We start from the raw sequence: 19,001 nt of genomic DNA on the forward strand, positions 1-19,001 counted from the left end.
GAGACCAGCCTGGTCTACAAGAGCTAGTTTCAGGACAGGCTCCAAAACCACAGAGAAACCCTGTCTCGAAAAACAAACAAACAAAACAAAATCAAAGTTGCACCTGCCTCTGCTGGAATTGTTATATATATTGGTGTAGAATGTTGCATATACTTTGGGAAAGGAGAACAACTTTCTCTTTTTTTGTCTTTTGCTTTTCAAGACAGGGTTTCTTTGTGTAGCTTGACTATCATGAGTCTTATTATGTAGATCAGGCTAGCATCTGGCTCCCAAGTGCTGGGATTAAATGTGTGCACCGCTGCCCAACTATGGGAAACAACTTTCAATCAGCAATCCCATGTTAAATTTTCATATGAAAACCTCTGGAGCCTGGAATGCTCTCTCACTGTTACACCAGCATCCAAGAGAGTAAGGTTAGCCTGGGCTAATGTCCACTCAGATCCCGTTTCAGAAATCAGGGGCTTAGCAGGTGATGGTTTTAGTGGGTGATTGTTAGCAAGTGAAGGTTTGTTGGGTTATGGCTAGCGCAGGTGATGGTTTATCGGGTGATGGTTAGCAGGTGATGGTTTAGCCTGTACAGGCTCTTGCTACCAGATCTGATGATCTATCTGAGTTGGAGGCCTCAGCTATCACATTGTAAAAGGAGAAATAAACTCGTGAAAGTTGTCCTCTGACCTCTGTACCTGCGGTTGTATTTACATGACCCTTCCACTCCTTCCACCCCTAATGAGTAAATGAATTAAAGAACCCTTTGTAGGGCTGAAGAGATGGCTCAGAGGTTAAGAACACTGGCTGTTCTTTGAGAGGTCCTGAGTTCAATTCCCAGCAGCCACATGGTTGGCTTATTACCATCTGTTATGAGTTCTCATGCCCTCTTCTGGCCTGCAGGAATAAATGCAGGCAGAACACTATACATAAAAAAATATTTTCAAAATAAACATTAAAAAACAAACCTTTGTATACAAACATCTGTGGTGATTTTATTCATATTTTCCCCAAACTAGAAGCAACTCAAATATTTCTCAAATCAAGAATGAATAGCTCATTTAGTACACCCATATAATAAACAGCACTGCTGAACAGTGAACTGCTCATGTCTGCTACAGTGTGGACCGCCCTCAGATGCGTCATGGTGAATGAAAGAATACAGAGGTAGAACTGAAGGACAGTTTTGGTTGTTGCCTAGTAAAAGAGTATTGTGGGGAAGTGAATTGTTAGGATTGAGGTAGTATGTACTTGTCAGAAAGAAGAGAATTAGAGTCTGGTCGTGTGGTTCACTAATACAGTGAGTGCTTAGCATATCCAAGGCCCTAGGGTTCCCCCCCCCCCCCGGCCCAGCACTGCCAAAGGGTTGGGCGGGGGACAAGAGTACACACCAAAAATAGTAAATATTAAACAAAATTTTAGACGCTTAGAGATATTGACCTAAGGACTACTAAGAAATTACTTACAGAGCTGGGGAGTTGGCACAGTGGTTAAGAGCACTTGGTAATCTTGCAAAGGACCAGAGTTTGGTTCCCAGCACCCACATCAGTCAGCTGACAACTGTCTATTACACTAGCTCCAGAGGATCCAACTCCCTCTTATGGCCTCTTTCCATGCACATACATAGACACCCACATATACATAATTTTAAAGTTATTTTTAAAAATTACTCATGAAAACAAGTTTTAAGATTGTATGCCATATTTAAATTTCATATAAAGTATTAGAAGCAAATATTAGGAAAATATTTCCAAAATGATGGAAGAGGCAAAGTGTTAGGTAGAATTATAGATGAAGATTTTCCTTTATTAAATGTAATGCTTTTTTTTCTTTTCTTTCTTTCATTTTTTTTAATGGATCTCTCTTCCCCCTCCTTTTTATACTTACCAGGACGCAGAACTCTAGCTGTAATCACCAAACTTGATCTCATGGATGCGGGTACTGATGCCATGGATGTATTGATGGGAAGGGTTATTCCAGTCAAGCTTGGAATAATTGGAGTAGTTAACAGGTTAGCAATTAAAATGGAATAAAGGTGCTAGAGAGTTGGTTTAGTGGTTAAGAACAGTTGTTATCTTAAAAAGGACCGAAATTCAGTTCCCAGCACCCACATTCAGTCACTCAACTACTTGTAACTGGAGCTCCAAGGGATCCAGTACCCTTTTTCTGTCCCCCAAGAATACCATGTGCATGTATAAACATGTATGCACGTTTTCACATAAATAAATATTGAAAGAATGGAATAAGAATCCCAGCATTCTCACTTCAAAGCAAGCCTGATTTTGAAATTCTGTCTGAAATGTGGTGCTGTCCTGTTTTCCTCTCTTGTTCTTAATGCTGGTGTTGCCATGGGGCCACTGCACTGGAAAGAGACAAGCGCCTCTCCGAGTATTTGGGGGTTTGGTGGTGGTTTCTTTTTTCAAGTATTTATTAGCATGTATATGGAGGTCAGAGGACAACTTGGCAGGAGCCAGTTCTCTCCTTTTTCTATTTGGGTTTTGGGTTTAAATTTGGGTTGCAGACTTGGCAGCAAGAGCTCTTACTCAGAGTCACTTCGGTGGTCCTTTTGAAACTGTTCTTCCTCTCTGATTTTCCCCATGGAAAATGTTTCTAAGGTTCAGTGCCACAAAATGGAAGATGATTTAATAATTAACCTTTACTAATTCTTTCGTGCGACTTAAGTTATGTATGAGAATGGTATTAGGTAACAAAAAAAAAGTATTATCTAATTTGTACCCACTCGAGAAATGAAAGGTGGTGGGATTTTAATGATTGTTTTTAATCCCATATCATTAGTAATGCTGTGTAATTGCCAGGATATGACTTGGAAACTTTAAAGATATATCCTAAAATTGCTGGTATTAAAAATTATAGAAAAGAAACAACTACTGTTGAGGGCTTATGTTTTATACATTCTACAGTGAGCAGTTAGCAATGGCGTCCTTGGAATTCTCAGAGTAGCACCTAGTGGGAGGCAGTGCTGTCTGTGCTCAGGTGACAGTCTCTCTTAGGTCTCCCTTTCTGTACAGTAGGGAAACCGGCTATCTGGAGACTTAAGTGCTAACTATAGTTGCTACGTAGTCTGATATAATAGGGTTTGAGTCAGTTTTAACATCTCAGGGCCTCAGGTCATTAAAAATGAATTTAGGGGCTGGAGAGGTGACTCGGCTGTTAAGAGTACTGGCTGCTCTTCCAGAGGACCCAGGTTCAATTCCCAGCACCCACATGGCAGCTCACAACTGTGTAACTCCAAGAACTGACACCTTCACACAGACATATATATGGGCAAAACACCAAAGCACATAAAAATAAATTATTGAGAAAAAAATTAAAATGAAAATATTTTGTTAAGTGATATCTAAGGTTCATTCTAGATGTCCATATATATTCCTTTCTCACTGAACGACAACTTGCATCTAGTTTCTTTTCAGGCAAGCATGTGCTGTATATACTACTGCATCCTGTACTTGTAGGTGATTACACTTCAAGTTAACGTCTTTATTCTTGGTAGAATTTAGTCACCTGCGCATAGGTAAAATATAGTTGATTAAGCTATGCTTATATTTTTATATCAGTCTACAGCTTACTGAAGGATACTGCTTTTGTGCATAGGTTAATAGTAACAACAAAGCTGATACTATTCAGCTTAAGTCAAACAGTTCCAATCTTGACTTTCTGCCCTCCTTGGTGGGCTCATTGGCTGAGGTGTCAGTGCTCTAAAGGATGAGGCATGTTGTAGAGAATCGCCTTGTTAGAAGTCAGGGAACAGTATCTGGTGCTAACACTCAGCCCGAGCAGAGAAAAACAGCACTGGCTTCGGTTGAACAAGTTTGCTATTTTTCAACATAGGAGCCAGCTAGATATTAACAATAAGAAGAGTGTGACTGATTCTATCCGTGATGAATATGCTTTTCTTCAGAAGAAATACCCGTCTCTGGCCAACAGAAATGGAACGAAGTATCTTGCTAGGACCCTGAATAGGTAACATTTTCACCTTTTAAAGATGAAATGTTTTCATTTTGGCTACTGGTGTCTTAGAATGTTCCTATTTAATTTCATATATGTTTTCATACTGTTCCTTAAAGTTTCACTTCTGAATTCTTGTAAAGCATTGTCTCTATATTTATTGAGATGTTTGGTATTAAGTCATGTACTCTGGAGTGAGTATTCAAATAGTTTTCTTAATTAGGAAGTTTTTTTAATTTTCAGTTCAACCTTATTTCCCATTACTATTATATGGTTAAATACTCAATTTATTGAAATAAAACACTTTGAATAGTGTTTGCAATCAAGTAACAATAGCAACAACTCTTTGGGAAGCCCATCCGAGTTCACACTTTGTTTTGAGGCCCAGATCCTTTGGCGTGACGATCCCAGTTCATTTAAAGTTGATCTAAGTTCCTGGATGACGTAGGGGTAAATTTGCATATGGGTCTTCTTTTATCCTTAACCTCTAGGCTGCAGACAGCACTAGCAAAATCATTTCACTGTCCGTGTGCCCACAAAGCAGCGTCAGTGACTCGGGGCTTGGAAATGGATCATAGCCAAGGAGTATGTTCATCCCTTTATGTAACTCATAACCATCTATCACCGACTTTTTAAATTGTCACCCAATGAATATCAAAATGCTCGCCTGTTTTACGTGGCCCATAAGAACAGCAGCAAGCTGGCTGGACAGAAGCAGTGGCCGTTGAGTACAGTGAGCTTTGGGGACGGACACCAGGAGGGCATGGCAACCACAGTACACTGACTGAGCAGTTAGGAAGTTTTTGACAGTTAATTGGATTTTGAACTTTACTAAGATATCAGGTGATTTCCAGATATTTAGATTTTATAAATTTAATTAAAATTTTCAGTTATCACATGACATACTTTTTAATTTAGAATTTCTTTACATTTATTCATAATAGAAGTAACATGTGTTCCATACTTCCTATTCTGAACACCTACTGATGTAGGAACAAAAAAGGAACACCATTTTCTCTTATCCGGTACAATGAAGGCAGAAGAACTTGGATCTTAGATTTATTTACACTGTTGTAAAAGGTTATTAAACCAAAATTCTAGGTAGAATTGTACTGGGTGGCTTACTTTATAGACTACAGTGACTTGAAAATAATGTGCCTTGTTCTAGTTTTGTTTGTGACTTTCTTCTAGCAATCACTACAGCTACTTTTGTGGGGGTTTTGTTTTGTGTCGCTCTTTTTTAGACTAAGGACCTCTAAACGAAGATTGCTTCATTTCCCGTTCTTAGTATATAGGGGCTAAAAATTTGTTTTCTTATTCTTACACATAAGAACAGAGAGTTCTTCTGGAAGAAGATTTTTATAGGTTTCCCCACATACCATTTATGTAATTTGGTAGATTGTAGCTAGCTGTCCTGCAGTTCACTTCTGACACTATTTATGTAGAGACAACATCACATCTTATAGGTTAAGGTCTTGGTTTTTTTTATAGAATTTCCCTTCTACTTTAGATGTCAGTTGTCAGCAAAAGCTATAGACTGTTTTTCTTAAGAGCTATAATCACTGAAATAGGCAGTAGGCCTCAATGAACACTTTGTTTATGTTTATTCATGTAGTAAAAGATTAGTGTAGAGGATTCAGGTAGAGCAGTTAGAAGGGATAGATAAGGAGAGGTGTAGGGTATTGAAAAGTGAACCAGGGTTGATGCCCTGTCTGGGCGTGTCATGCTCCAGAACCTTGCAGTTAGTTTCATGAACTCTGCTTGAGTTTTCATGGTAGCTTCAGTATATGGATATGATTGATTACCTCACTGGCCATTGGTGATTAGTTCAACTGGGACTGATCCTCCCAACCCTTCGATATTATCTTTCTGCAAGCACACACCAGTCCTTAGATACTTGAAGAGACTTCAATACCTGGGTACTAGGAAGATTTCGCCATTATACCCTTTTTTTCATTGCCTTGTTGGAAGTATTAATACTTAGTTTTATGCTAAAACCTGCTTTTCTGATCTTTTAGGTTGCTTATGCATCATATCAGAGATTGTTTACCAGAGCTGAAAACAAGGATAAATGTCTTAGCTGCTCAATATCAGTCCCTTCTGAATAGCTATGGTGAACCTGTGGACGATAAGAGTGCTACTTTACTGCAGCTTATCACCAAGTTCGCCACCGAGTACTGCAACACTATTGAAGGAACCGCAAAGTACATTGAAACCTCTGAGCTGTGAGTAAGACATTGTTGTAAAGATTTGGTTACTTGGATTGCATATAATCTTGAAATTATTTAAATTTTAATAGTAGAGAAGCTGGCTCAAGAGATTTTGAGTTAAAGGCAAAAGAAAGACATTTAAAGGGGGGTAAGAAAGAAAGAAGTCAAACTATCTCTGTAGATGACAGGATTCTTTACTTAACAGACCCTGCTAAGTCTACTAGATAACTTATAACCTATTAAACATAGTAAAGTTACACAATACAAAATTAATATTAAAAAAGATCCTTCCTATGTATCAACCATGTGCTCTCAAACAAATTAACCCCATCCAAATAACCAAAAATAATTATGTGGCCAAAGAGAAAGACCTCTGTAAAGAAAACGTAAAGACACTGAACGGGGAAATCACAGAAGATACTAAATGATGGAAAGAGCTTACATGCTCCTGGATTGACAAAGTGAGCATTTTAAAAACGAATGTGAAACCAAAATTAATTTACAGATTTAATGAATAGCTATCAACGTTCCAATGTCATATTTCATGGGTTTAGAATATACAATACAAGCATTTTTATGAACTCACAAAATCCAACATGTCAAACTTAGAGCTATGGTGATAAAGATAATCTGGCACTGGCATAAAAAACAGACAGGTACACTGATAGAATAGAATAGAAATAAAACAAAGAGCTGTGCCTATTTAGTTTTGACAATGGTTAAAAACATTATTTTGATAACAGAGAGCCTGTTCAGCAAGTGGTGCTGGTAGGAATGGATGTCCACATACAGAATTAATGTGGATTCTTTCACTTTATACAAAAGTGAATTCAAAGTGGACCAAAGGCTACTGGAACTTCTAGAGGAAAACATGCCAGTTCCCTGGAAAGAATTTTGTGAATAGTATCAGCATAGGGGACAACATGAAAATAAAGGTCCACAGCAAAGAAACGATTAGCAGAACAACGGGCCTGGGCGGGGGGGTCTTTGCTAACTACACTTCAGACTAGGGACTGATACCTAAACTTTATAGCCAGTTTTGGAAATTAAATACCAAGGAAATAAAAATCCTAATCAAGCGGGCAAATAAATAGGATTTAGTTTTAACAAAACCACACAGATGGACGATACTTATTTTAAAAAGTGTTCAGTATTTTGAGATACTATCTCATCCCAGTCAGACTGACCTTCATCAACAAACGTGACAAAATGTTAGAGCAATCCTTGATCACTGCCTGTGGGGGTGCATATTGAATACATCCATTGTGAAAATGAGTGGATAGTTTTCAAAAAATTAAAAATAGTACTACCATATGTCCCAGCTATTTCACTCTAGGGCATATACCCAGAGAACTCTGTGACCTACCATAACGGTAATTACACCTCATGCTTACTGTTGCATTATTCACTATAGCAAAGAGTTGGAATCAAACTACTTACCCATCAACAAATGAATGTATAATGGACACTGGAGCACATATAAATGGAACACTATTCAGCTCTAAAGAAAAAATATTGAAAGGAAACAGAGTGGACTTGAGAGGAAGCCTCATTCACTGTTGGTGGGATATAAATTGATACAGCCATTGGGTTTATAAGGCTTTCTCAGAAGATGAAACAATCTTAAAGCTTAAAGAAAGACATAACTTGTAGCTTCTTTATAGCAGTGCGTAATCATATGCCTTGTCTTTCAGATGCGGTGGTGCTAGGATTTGTTATATTTTCCATGAGACTTTTGGGCGAACCTTAGAATCTGTTGACCCGCTAGGTGGCCTTAACACTATTGACATTTTGACTGCCATCAGAAATGCTACCGTGAGTATGCTGAACCAGAAGCAGAGGGAAAGCTTTATTTGTATGCATAGTTTAAGTTGATGTACAGTTTCTTTTGCCGTCATATTTAAAACATTTTTCAGGAAAAGGAACAAAAAAGGGATTCTTTTTATCCTTTAGAAGATGTGAATTGCACATAGCTATAATAATAGAGCTGAATTTTGTCTTTTCAGGGTCCCCGTCCTGCTTTATTTGTGCCTGAGGTTTCGTTTGAGTTACTGGTCAAGCGGCAAATCAAGCGTCTAGAAGAGCCCAGTCTCCGGTGTGTTGAACTGGTCCATGAGGAAATGCAAAGGATCATTCAGCATTGTAGTAATTACAGTACACAGGTACCTGTGAGATGGAACAGGGCCATCAGATCAGTCCTGTGTTCAGAGTGGGAGAAAATGGACTAAAAGCAAACTCCTTAGTTCCCTTAGTTATGAGTGATTTTAAATGGTGTTTGTAAATGTAGCTTCCAAATCTAATTCAGTACTTCAGTGATTATTTAGTTTTCAATTAAACAGACTAATATTTTTATTTCTCTGTTACATACAGGAGTTGTTACGGTTCCCTAAACTTCATGATGCCATAGTTGAAGTAGTGACTTGTCTTCTTCGTAAAAGGTTGCCTGTTACAAATGAAATGGTAAGCTACTGTCTTGTTTGAATCACTATCAGCAAAGGTTTAATTTGGTTGTTTTATTCTGTATAACATTATGATCGCTTCAAGCATGTTTCCCAGTGAATCATAAGTATTTGTCTTATTTCCAAAGAAAGTTTTTAGTTATATTAGTACACAGTATTTTTAATTTTGATTTTGATGTTTTAATCATTACTTGCCTGAAATTCCAAGTTTCATGAAGACAGAATATTGTTAAATGTCTTGAGTAGCTGCTTCTGTTCTGTGCTGCTATTGATTGTTGTAGTAAATTAGTCTGTGCAGGATGCTCAGCAAGCCAGACCTTTACAGCAAGCTCACTTTATTCTGAATCTGAAGCACATGGGGCAACCCATATTCTGCTTGTTCTGTGACCTGATGGTAGGAGTTGTTACTATCGTGAGATGTACCTGTCCGCCCCCCCCCCCAAAAATACTAAAAATGACAGAAATCTGAGCTTTAGCATTTGAAATTACTCTTATGCCACTAAAAAATGCATTTATGTCTTGGCTCAGATTACTGAGCCTCACTTGAAGTTTATCAGTAGTATCCTTGGAACTGTTTGTGAGTGGCTGCTGAGTGGTCGCTTGCTTAGCAGGGATTGCTGTCATAGATGCCTAAGCCTGATCTCACATTCTACCCACCGGCATCCTAGAACTACTGGAACTTCATGTCACCAGCTCTGCACTGTTGAGTGCTGTTCTGGAACTTGAGACAGTCATAAGAGCCTTGGTTTCTTTTTTATTACCTGCAAAAGAAATCTGATTTTTGTTTTGTGGGGTTTTTTTTCCCCCAGCATATTTTTGTCTGTATCTTGTGATTTAACTAAGAGCACTATAACCTTGGCTAGAAAACAACTAGTTGATCACAACAAGCAGCTCACCTTGTGCACTTGCTCATTTGGGATTTGATAAGTAATGTTTTAATAATTTTTTTTTGTTTAGAATTGGCAGTGGGGTAATCAGTTTTAGAGAAAAACTGTGACCAGAAACATAATTTAAAGACTAGAAGATAAAAACACTTTAAAGGTGGCCATGGTCCTGTAAACAATCCCTTACCCTCACCAATATTTAAAGCAACTCTACTGAAACTCAGTGGGTCATTAAAGACAAATGAAAGAAAAGGGACTGCTAGTTGGGAAGAAGAAAGGAATGAACAGGAGGGGAGGGAACAAGAGTAACAGTGAGTATGACTAAAATGCATTATAAACGTTAAAAACATGATAAGTAAAACCACTTATGGATAACTAGTAATATTAATTTTTTAAAGATAAAAAATGACTTAAGCTTGTTCTCCATAAGCCTTAGGAATTCTGTGAAAGAATGATATATTAATTTTCACTTTTTCTTTTGATTGCTGTAACATTAGACTTTTAGCCCTTTTGATTTTAACTATGTGCTTCATGGTTCAGGCTAAGTTATTACTAACTACCTCAGGCATAAATATATTCATTGTTGGAATAAAATTAACATGTTTAACTTCTCCCTAATTATGAACTGATTTTTGTTAAAATTGAACATAAGCTTTGACACTCTGAAATGAAGTTTGAATAACAAATTATTAAAAGCCTGGAACTTAAAACTGCATCGGGTAAATAACTTTTCCCAGTAATAGGAAATTACTTTAAAGCTCTCTTACTGTCATTTTTTCCTTACTGGAAGTACAATTTTAAATCTGAAGGTTAACTTATTATCATTGGGCTTAGAGTGTTATTTCAAGTATTGTCATCAAGTATTTGAAAATGTTTTGTATACTTTTTCAATATTTTCTGTGTATTAAGGTTTTTATATTTAGGTTTACCAAAGTTAGGCTAAACTGGCATATTTTTGTATACTAGTCTTATTTTGTTTTTTGTAGGTACATAACTTAGTGGCAATTGAGCTAGCTTATATCAACACAAAACATCCTGACTTTGCTGATGCCTGTGGGCTAATGAATAATAATATAGAGGTGAGTATAGTGATCATTTTCAGAGGTTGGAAATAGCTATAGGTAATTTTATACAAGAGATGTGGCATATTGCTGCTGATTGTATGCCCAGGAAATACGTTTAAGTTATTACATTGCTTTCTTAATTTTAGTTCTCAAAATCACCTGGGACAGTTATTTTTACTTTCTACTTAGGAAACAAAAAGGATTTATTGATTAGTGTTATTCGAAGAATGGTCTTGCACCTTTTCAGTAACTATTATAATTTTTTGTATTGAAGTGTATAAAACCAAGTGAATGTTTATAATTGAGTTTTGGTTCTGCAAACTATGAAGGAAACATTCTACGATTAACAGACTTCATAATTTGGGAAAGTAGTAGATTCTTCAAAGTAAAGTGTCTCCCCCCCTCCCCGCTTTCTTTAAACATCCAGAAAGTAAATTAGTAAGTGATATTAAATGTAGGAACATATGGGCTGTACTAGCAAGATAGATAGCACTAGCTGTTCTTCCAGAGGACCTGAGTTCAATTTCCAGCACTCACATGGCAGCTCAACTCCAGTTCCAGGGGATCTGACACCTGGCCTCCATAGGTACACAGATACACATGCAGGCAAAACACCCATACATATAAAATAAAAGTATTTCTAAGAGGCACACTATAGAACTTATAGAATCACTAGATTTTATATAAAGGATATATAAAAGGGATTTATCAGAAGGACTTACAAGCTGTGGTCCAGCTAATCCAACAGTGGCTGCCTATAAACAGAAAGTTCCAAGAATCCAGTGGTTGTTCAGTCCATGAGGTTGGCTGTCTCAGCTGGTCTTCAGTATATGGTGAAATCACAAAGAAGTAGACTCATTTTTGCTATAAGTAGCTTTATACCTAAGAAATCATTTTGAAACTTTGTTAACTTACAGATCTTTGTAAGCTTGGGTATTTATGAGATGTTTTCATTTAAGGTGCAATTTTGACATGATTTTTAACTTATATCAATTTTCCAAATGCCTATGAGACTTAGTATCCTCGCCTCTATTTGTCTATATGTACTTGTCTTGGTGCTTGGATACTGCAGGTGCTCAGTACATGACCAGGTGAATCTAACATTGCTAAATTAGGTAGGTGACAGGCATTCTGTCAGTTATCAGTGCTTTTTCTAGGAGTCAGTGTTTTTTAAAAGGATAACCCTTTTTTTAAAACAGATGTTTAAGTTGTGAGTTTTTTGTTTTTATTGTCTGAATGACTTAGCTTTTACATTTTCTATGGTTTATATACTTCAAATTCTTCTACCCTTCATTTGGGAGTCCCTGGTCAAAGGAGCTGCTGTTTCTGTGCTGTATTGTATCCCTCAGCAGATTTGTTTTGTTTTTTAATATTATATGGTATCAGTTCCAAGAGTAATAATAAATCTGTAAGTTATTCCACACTTTTCAACTAAGGTGAACATGTTGTAGTAGGCCTATATCTCAGTATTCTGATAATCACAAAAACTTGGTTACATTTTATAGGAACAAAGAAGAAACAGGCTAGCAAGAGAACTCCCTTCAGCTGTATCACGAGACAAGGTAAATAAAGTTATTTTTATAGTATATTCCCCACACCGAGCATTCAGCCTCAGCCGGGTGTATTTCTGTGTGAAAATGTAATTTTCTTTCTCTGATTCTAATACTTTCAGGGTATTAGAATAAGAGTTTAAAAGTTTTTAAAAGCTTTGAATAATTTTAAAAAGTTGGCTTTTGAGTGTCAAGGATTCTTTTATTAAGATTCAGATTTGTTCCAAAGTGATTGTATTATAAGGGCTATATAGTAGGTGTTAATTCTTGGCAGTTGTTGTTCCTTTATCCTGGGTTCCTTGTCAGAAAAGTTATCAGTAAGTGCTCGCCACCCACACCCCCTCAAAAAGGAGCAGCAGCTTTAGATTTGAGTGTTCTTACTCGTTCATCTGCAGAAAAAACTTAACACAGGATAGGAAATAAAGCAGAGTACAGACTTCTATCTCCATGGGTACTTTTGTTTTTATACTTGACTATTTTGCTATGGATGGAAAATTTTGTCTATAAAGTGTTTCCAAATGTATTTTTGGCATCCTTGATTTTTTTTCCCCCCTGCATTTTTGCCTTTAGTCTTCTAAAGTTCCAAGTGCTTTGGCACCTGCCTCCCAGGAGCCCTCCCCTGCTGCTTCTGCTGAGGCTGATGGCAAGGTCTGTTCTCATTCCTAATCTAAGCCTGCATGCCAAGTTTGGAGACAGTACGCTGAATAAAACAATATTGATATGGGGTATTGTGTTAGACTAATTTAGCCTAATCGAGATTTTTAAATTGTATAGCAAAGTATATATCCAAGTATTGTTGACATGCTTTCCTTTGCTTGCTATATAGAAGATACAGAAAAGTGATTCTAAAAGGAAATTATCTTCTACATTTAAATTTTCAAGCTATTGCTATTTAAATCTTGCTTGTTAAATTGCATGTTTTAACATATCTTTTAACAGTTAATTCAGGACAGCAGAAGAGAAACTAAAAATGTGAGTCTCTTGCTTTAGAATGGAAATGTTGGTGCCTTTGGTTCTCACTAAAACATTCTTCAAATTCATCAAAAAAACCTGTTTGTATAGTAATATCCATTTCTTGTTGTCTGTGTTATAGTCTTAATGTTCCTTTAATCTGTGTAAAGTGGGATTAGCCTCGCTCTAACATTGTTTTAACTGTTAACAATAGTCTTTCTACCTCTGTTACCTTTAAGATTAGCTTCCCAGTGTCTTCTTTTGGTAGAGACTAAGATTTCAGAGCTGGAAATGGTACTCTGGGTCTGAGCTCCAGCCTCTCCAGTGCTTTCCTGTGTTTCCCATCAGTGTCAATATTAACTCTGAATACAGAATTTCATGTGTACTGTCAAAGATTAAGAAAATTCAGAACATATGAAAATTGTAAGAGTGGAAGACTTGTCGATTCTTTTTTTGTTTTTTTGAGGCAGGGTTTCTATGTGGTTTTGGAGCCTGTCCTGGAACTAGCTCTGTAGACCAGGCTGGTCTCGAACTCACAGAGATCCGCCTGCCTCTGCCTCCCGAGTGCTGGGATTAAAGGCGTGCGCCACCACCACCCAGCTTGTCGATTCTTGATAATAGTTTTCACAGAAAATCATGAGTAGAATACTCAGGCCTATTCCTTTTCCACCTTCTCTCCCATTACTTTCCAGGTTTAAGTTTCTCATCCTCTGAGCCTTACAAATGTCTCCATCTCTCCGCCATGGTCTTCAGAGAACCATGCAAATCACTGCACAGAGTTTCATTTCATTCATAGTTCACTTTCCTTATGATTTCATTTATCATAATTCATGTATGTTTAACATTAAAAATGTAATTACTCAGTAACACCTACATATAGACATCACTTACTTTTATATTTTTGATACTGTGACAGATTTTTAAATTTGAATGACTGCCCAAACTGCTATTTTTCTTACAAGAACCATAACAATCTCCCACTACATGTGGATGACTCAATTCTGTTAACTTTAGAAGATCTTAAAGATCTAAAAACATCTCTTGAACATTGATGTATTTTATTTTTCCCACTGTAGCAAATAGTCATTTTTTTCTTTTAGGAGTCAGAGTCAGAACCCAGAAAATAAGGTTAGAGAAACAGTTGTGAAAGGGAGCAGTGGGTCTCTCGCTGGACCCTTTCTCAGGAGTTTAGACTATGAGGGTTATGCTGTGTTTATGTTACATCTCACATTTTAGGTAGCTTGTTACTGTGATAGTTGGGTCTAAGGATGTACACTTCCTCTTATTAAAGACTTTTTTCTTTTGACTATCAGGGATATAAATTAGTTTTAGAAATATGTAGAGACATGAGCTCACAGCTGTGTAAACTCATAGTTGAATGGGTAGTGCTGAAGATTACTTTGAGATGGAACCACATGGCATTCCTGTTTTCTTGTGAATCTTTTAATCTAGTGTTTGAGGAGTGGAGAATGATGCAACATTTTGAAAAGTCAGTAAATGATAAATACAACGTAAAAATTAAATGGAGCCTGAACTGGCTATTGGCTTGCAGACAGCTTCATACAGAACCTCTCAGGTTTCTAGTGACAAATGCCACCATCATCTCTGACTTTATTATCTATTTGAATAAATTCCAGATAGGTGCTACCTGTATGTTCTTGATTACCATCCAAGAAAATGAGCTTCATTTGTTGTTAAATATACAGAATATAGGTTTGGAACATGTGTTTTCAGGTTGCATCTGCAGGTGGTGGGATTGGAGATGGTGGTCAAGAACCAGCAACAGGCAACTGGAGAGGAATGCTGAAAACGTCAAAAGCTGAAGAATTACTTGCTGAAGAAAAATCAAAACCGATTCCAATTATGCCAGCAAGTCCACAAAAAGGCCATGCTGTCAATTTGCTGGATGTGGTAAGTCAGAACAATCTGGCTTAAATCTACAGACGTACCAAATAGTAGCAGACTGTCTCTAAACAGAAGAAAGTAAAGTCTCAAATTTTTTTTAACTTTTAAATATTAAATGTCGCCATTTCAGAATGGCACAGAAGTAATATTTTCCCTTATCCTCTTAGCCAGTTCCAGTTGCACGAAAGCTGTCTGCCCGTGAGCAGCGGGACTGTGAGGTTATTGAAAGACTCATCAAGTCATACTTTCTAATTGTCAGAAAGAATATTCAAGACAGGTCAGTATTAGTATATAAATATTGCTGGGTGAGTTCATGATCTGCATCATAAAATCATACGTTAAAAATTTTAATTAGCTTTGATTCCAAAACTTAACTGTGGTAGCAAGATTGTCTTATGGAAGTGTGGTAGCATTTCATGATTAGGATATTATGTATCAGCTAGAAAAAAATTTTAGAATAAGAGGATCTAGGAATAGTAATGTATGTCTGCAATCATAGATATAGAAAGATTCAGCCTTAAGGAGAATGATCACAAATAGAAGGCCAGTCTGAAAACAAGCTAGAGAAGGGTAACAACAGTGTGGTTCTATGCTATATACAGTATAGAATTAGTTTAGTACAGTATTAATGAAGCCCTGGATTCAACCCCTCACGGTGCCCTGAAAAAAAATGAAAAAAATACAGTTGATGTGGTTAGATTTTATTCAGTATAAAAGTACACCCTTTGCCAGTAATAACATCCTATCTGTCTTACTTCTAATACATCATATTTATGACCTAGCTATTAGACATTTCATGCTAGTGGGAACACAATAATTAATATGTGGCCTTTTGTCTGGCTTCCTTCATTTGTGGGCATCCCTCCCCCCTTTAAAAAAAATTTTAAGAAAACCTTGTGTTGTGGTCATTTTCACTCTTGCTTCCCCAACTCTTCCCGGATCCATCCCCTCTGCCCTTTCTCACCCAAATAAGTGTTTGTTTTTCCCTTCCTCAATCAAGGCCAGTTTGTGCTGCCTAATGTTTTTGGATGTATGGCCTTCTGCTGGAGTTTGACTGACTTAACAGGGCCTATACTCTAACCCTCTCCCAGCAGCTAAGAATTGCCAGTAGCTCCTCTACTGGGGATGGGATTTTCGGACCTTACACCCTAATCATGCTGAATTTTGCACTGTTTTGTGTGCTGCCACAACAGCTGAATTCATATTTGCAGATGGCCCCACCATGTCCAGAAAAGTTTCCTTGTCATCCCCTACCTCTTCCACAGTGATCCTTGACCCTTAGAGGAGATAAAGGTGCTCCATTTAATGCTGGACATTGTGTGATGTCTTATTCTCTGCATCTTGGCCACCTGCAGGTCTCTATGTAAATCATCATCTACAACAAAGTTTCTCCAATGAGAGTTAAGAGGTGTCTCGATCTATAAGTATAATGATAGGTCACTATGAACTGCTCTGATACCTCATTTAGTATAATAGTAGTAGGTTATCTTGTAAGGTCTTGGTCCAGTAATGGTGCCGGGTATGGGATTTATCATGTAGAGTGGGCCTTAAATCTAGTCTACTTCTCACTGTGTTTTAAAGCTTATTCATACTACAGTATGGATCAGCACTTCCTTTTACAGTTGACTATATCAACTCATCACATTATGGATATTTGATTTTCAGTTTTGGCTGTTAAGAATAGTGGTCATTGTTGTGTTTATGTATGAGATAAGTAGGATGAATGAAGCTAAATTTTCAAAGATTGTAGCTTTGATTAATGTTACTTGGAGTAGGTGTATTAAATATTGTGTTCTTATTTATTTTTTTACAGAGCCACTCTCTAGAGCAGTGGTTGTCAACCTTCCTAATGCTGTGAGCCTTTAATATAGTTAGCTCGTGTTGTGGTGACCCCTACCATAAAATTATTTTCATTGCTACTTGATAGTTAATTTTGCTACTGCTGTGAATCAAAATGTAAATAACTGATATGCAATGGCTCTGAAAGGGTCATTTGGCTCCTCCCCACCCTCACGGAGGGATCGTGACTCATATGTTGAAAACCACTGGTCTAAATTTTTTTAAATAGAATTATTACCAAAACTTCATAATTTTACTTTGTTTTGCAGTGTCCCAAAGGCAGTAATGCATTTTCTGGTTAATCATGTGAAAGATACTCTTCAGAGTGAATTAGTAGGGCAGCTGTATAAGTCTTCCTTATTAGATGACCTTCTGACTGAATCTGAGGACATGGCACAGCGTAGGAAAGAAGCAGCTGATATGCTAAAGGTAACTATTAAGTTGTTTCCAGTTTTCTCAAAAGTTTTTAAATTGCATTCTTATCTTGCCCTCCACCCCACCCAGTAGTACTTGATTATACTCAAATTTCAGAAAAGATACTGCCTTTCTTTTAAGCATTGAAAATGGAGACATTTCTTTACATTAACATTGTAACTGGAGTTTTTATTCTTTTAATACAGGCATTACAAGGAGCCAGTCAAATTATTGCTGAAATCCGAGAGACTCATCTCTGGTGATCAGAACTGTTAACACCCAGACTGTGTTGACTTGAACCTGGTAGCTACTATCTACCTGAGTAGAAGTTTATTTATGAACTCTTCTGTATTGCAGCGTATGAATTTGCTCGTGTGAAGATTGGCTATAAGCTGAAAAGTATACTCTGCATTACAAAACAAATCACACATTTAATTCACATTTTTAAAGTTTCCTATGATACATGTATATCAAGTCTGTCTCAGTCAAGCTTACAAGAACAATGGATGTTCTAGCTGTACAAAGCAGTTTGCGTGTGGAGATGATGACCCGTGTAACTTTTCTGTAGTCTTAAAGCTACAGCCATAGTCCTCAGAAAGAAAGCTCCAGGACATTTCATGACTATAATGCATGCACTATTTATATAGACTGATCTGGCTTTAAAAGATGGAGCCTGACAAGTGTATCCACCTATCCTTCATTTTTATAGTCTTAAGAAAACTCTAACCTTTGCTGTTTTAAGAAATGTGTAAGATCCAAAAGACTTATAAAGATGTAGGAACAGACTGTCGTTATTGGTTTATCCATTTCAAAATCTACAGTGTAGTGTTAAAAATTAAAATATACTTTGATTCATAATTGACTTCCTACATTAAAAACTATTGGGAATGTACTTGGTAATAATAGCCAGTCCTTTTAATTTCTAAAAGATCCAATGGAGACCTAAATTTCCCATAGTTTACAAATAGAATAACAGCAATTCAAATACACCTTTAAAGTGGGACAGCTGCATTGGGCTCCAAGACTCACAGTGAGGTGGGACCTAAAATTCCACTCTGTACAAATTGGTAATAGCCACGTTAGTTCCATACCAAGAGAAAACATTAGAATGATGGTATGAAAACACTAGTGGAACCTTGTTTCTTAAAGAAAAATACTTGGACATACACCTAAAAGCTTATAGACTATTAGAATGTATTCAGAGGTTGAGGGTCATGTTTACAACCTATTGTGTGAAAATTGTCTGGACAATTCATGGTGTAAATTAAGCATTAAAAAATTTTCAGACCTAAGTAAAAATCTTTGGTGTATCTAGTTCTGTCTCCAACCACATAATACATTAGTGTTAAAAACACTAAAATTTCTTTTCAGGTTGGCATTTTATGAAACATTAGCAAGGAAAACAACATATTATCTATTAGTTTATGATACCCACTTAGTAATCTCAAACGCAAAAGAGTCCATTTCAATCTGATGATACAGTACTCAGTCTATTAACAGTACCAACTTGACAGGAAGTGCACACTGCCTACTTAATGTTAGCACTTGGACAACTATTAGGTATCTGGTTTATTTCTTAAGAGGGATGACTACCACTTTTTTAAATTTGTATAGGGAGAAAATGCACCTTTATCCAACATTTCAAGTAGATTTTAAATGGAAGATACTAGCTTTAAAAATATACTGCAGTAGTGTACTAGTTAGCACTACACACTTTGTACAAAGAGAAGCTTCTTTTGTGTGCTTTTACACTGAGTTGTGTTCAGAAACAAGA

The 19,001-nt window shown here is 36.9% G+C and overlaps 1 protein-coding gene across 14 annotated transcripts in view; it reads left to right on the plus strand.

Moving 5' to 3' along the window:
- The window catches only part of Dnm1l (dynamin 1 like), a 45,748-nt gene extending 27,222 nt beyond the window's left edge, over positions 1-18,526 (plus strand). For 4 of the 14 annotated variants that reach the window (XM_026777629.1, XM_005370366.2, XM_005370360.2 and 1 more), the window contains 14 exons: positions 1,876-1,996; positions 3,835-3,966; positions 5,970-6,176; positions 7,856-7,976; positions 8,168-8,323; positions 8,532-8,621; positions 10,491-10,583; positions 12,074-12,130; positions 12,689-12,766; positions 13,058-13,090; positions 14,804-14,980; positions 15,142-15,251; positions 17,083-17,242; positions 17,434-18,526. In XM_026777629.1, the coding sequence (XP_026633430.1) occupies positions 1,876-1,996; positions 3,835-3,966; positions 5,970-6,176; positions 7,856-7,976; positions 8,168-8,323; positions 8,532-8,621; positions 10,491-10,583; positions 12,074-12,130; positions 12,689-12,766; positions 13,058-13,090; positions 14,804-14,980; positions 15,142-15,251; positions 17,083-17,242; positions 17,434-17,490 (1,592 nt within the window). In that variant the 3' untranslated portion in view covers positions 17,491-18,526. The remainder of the gene's footprint in view (positions 1-1,875; positions 1,997-3,834; positions 3,967-5,969; positions 6,177-7,855; positions 7,977-8,167; positions 8,324-8,531; positions 8,622-10,490; positions 10,584-12,073; positions 12,131-12,688; positions 12,767-13,057; positions 13,091-14,803; positions 14,981-15,141; positions 15,252-17,082; positions 17,243-17,433) is intronic. The other 10 variants (XM_026777625.1, XM_026777628.1, XM_026777623.1 and 7 more) reach the window with 3 other exon arrangements.
- The last annotated feature ends 475 nt before the right edge of the window (positions 18,527-19,001 follow it).

Source organism: Microtus ochrogaster, unplaced genomic scaffold (genome assembly GCF_000317375.1).
Source record: "Microtus ochrogaster isolate Prairie Vole_2 unplaced genomic scaffold, MicOch1.0 UNK77, whole genome shotgun sequence".
Lineage (NCBI taxonomy): Eukaryota > Metazoa > Chordata > Mammalia > Rodentia > Cricetidae > Microtus > Microtus ochrogaster.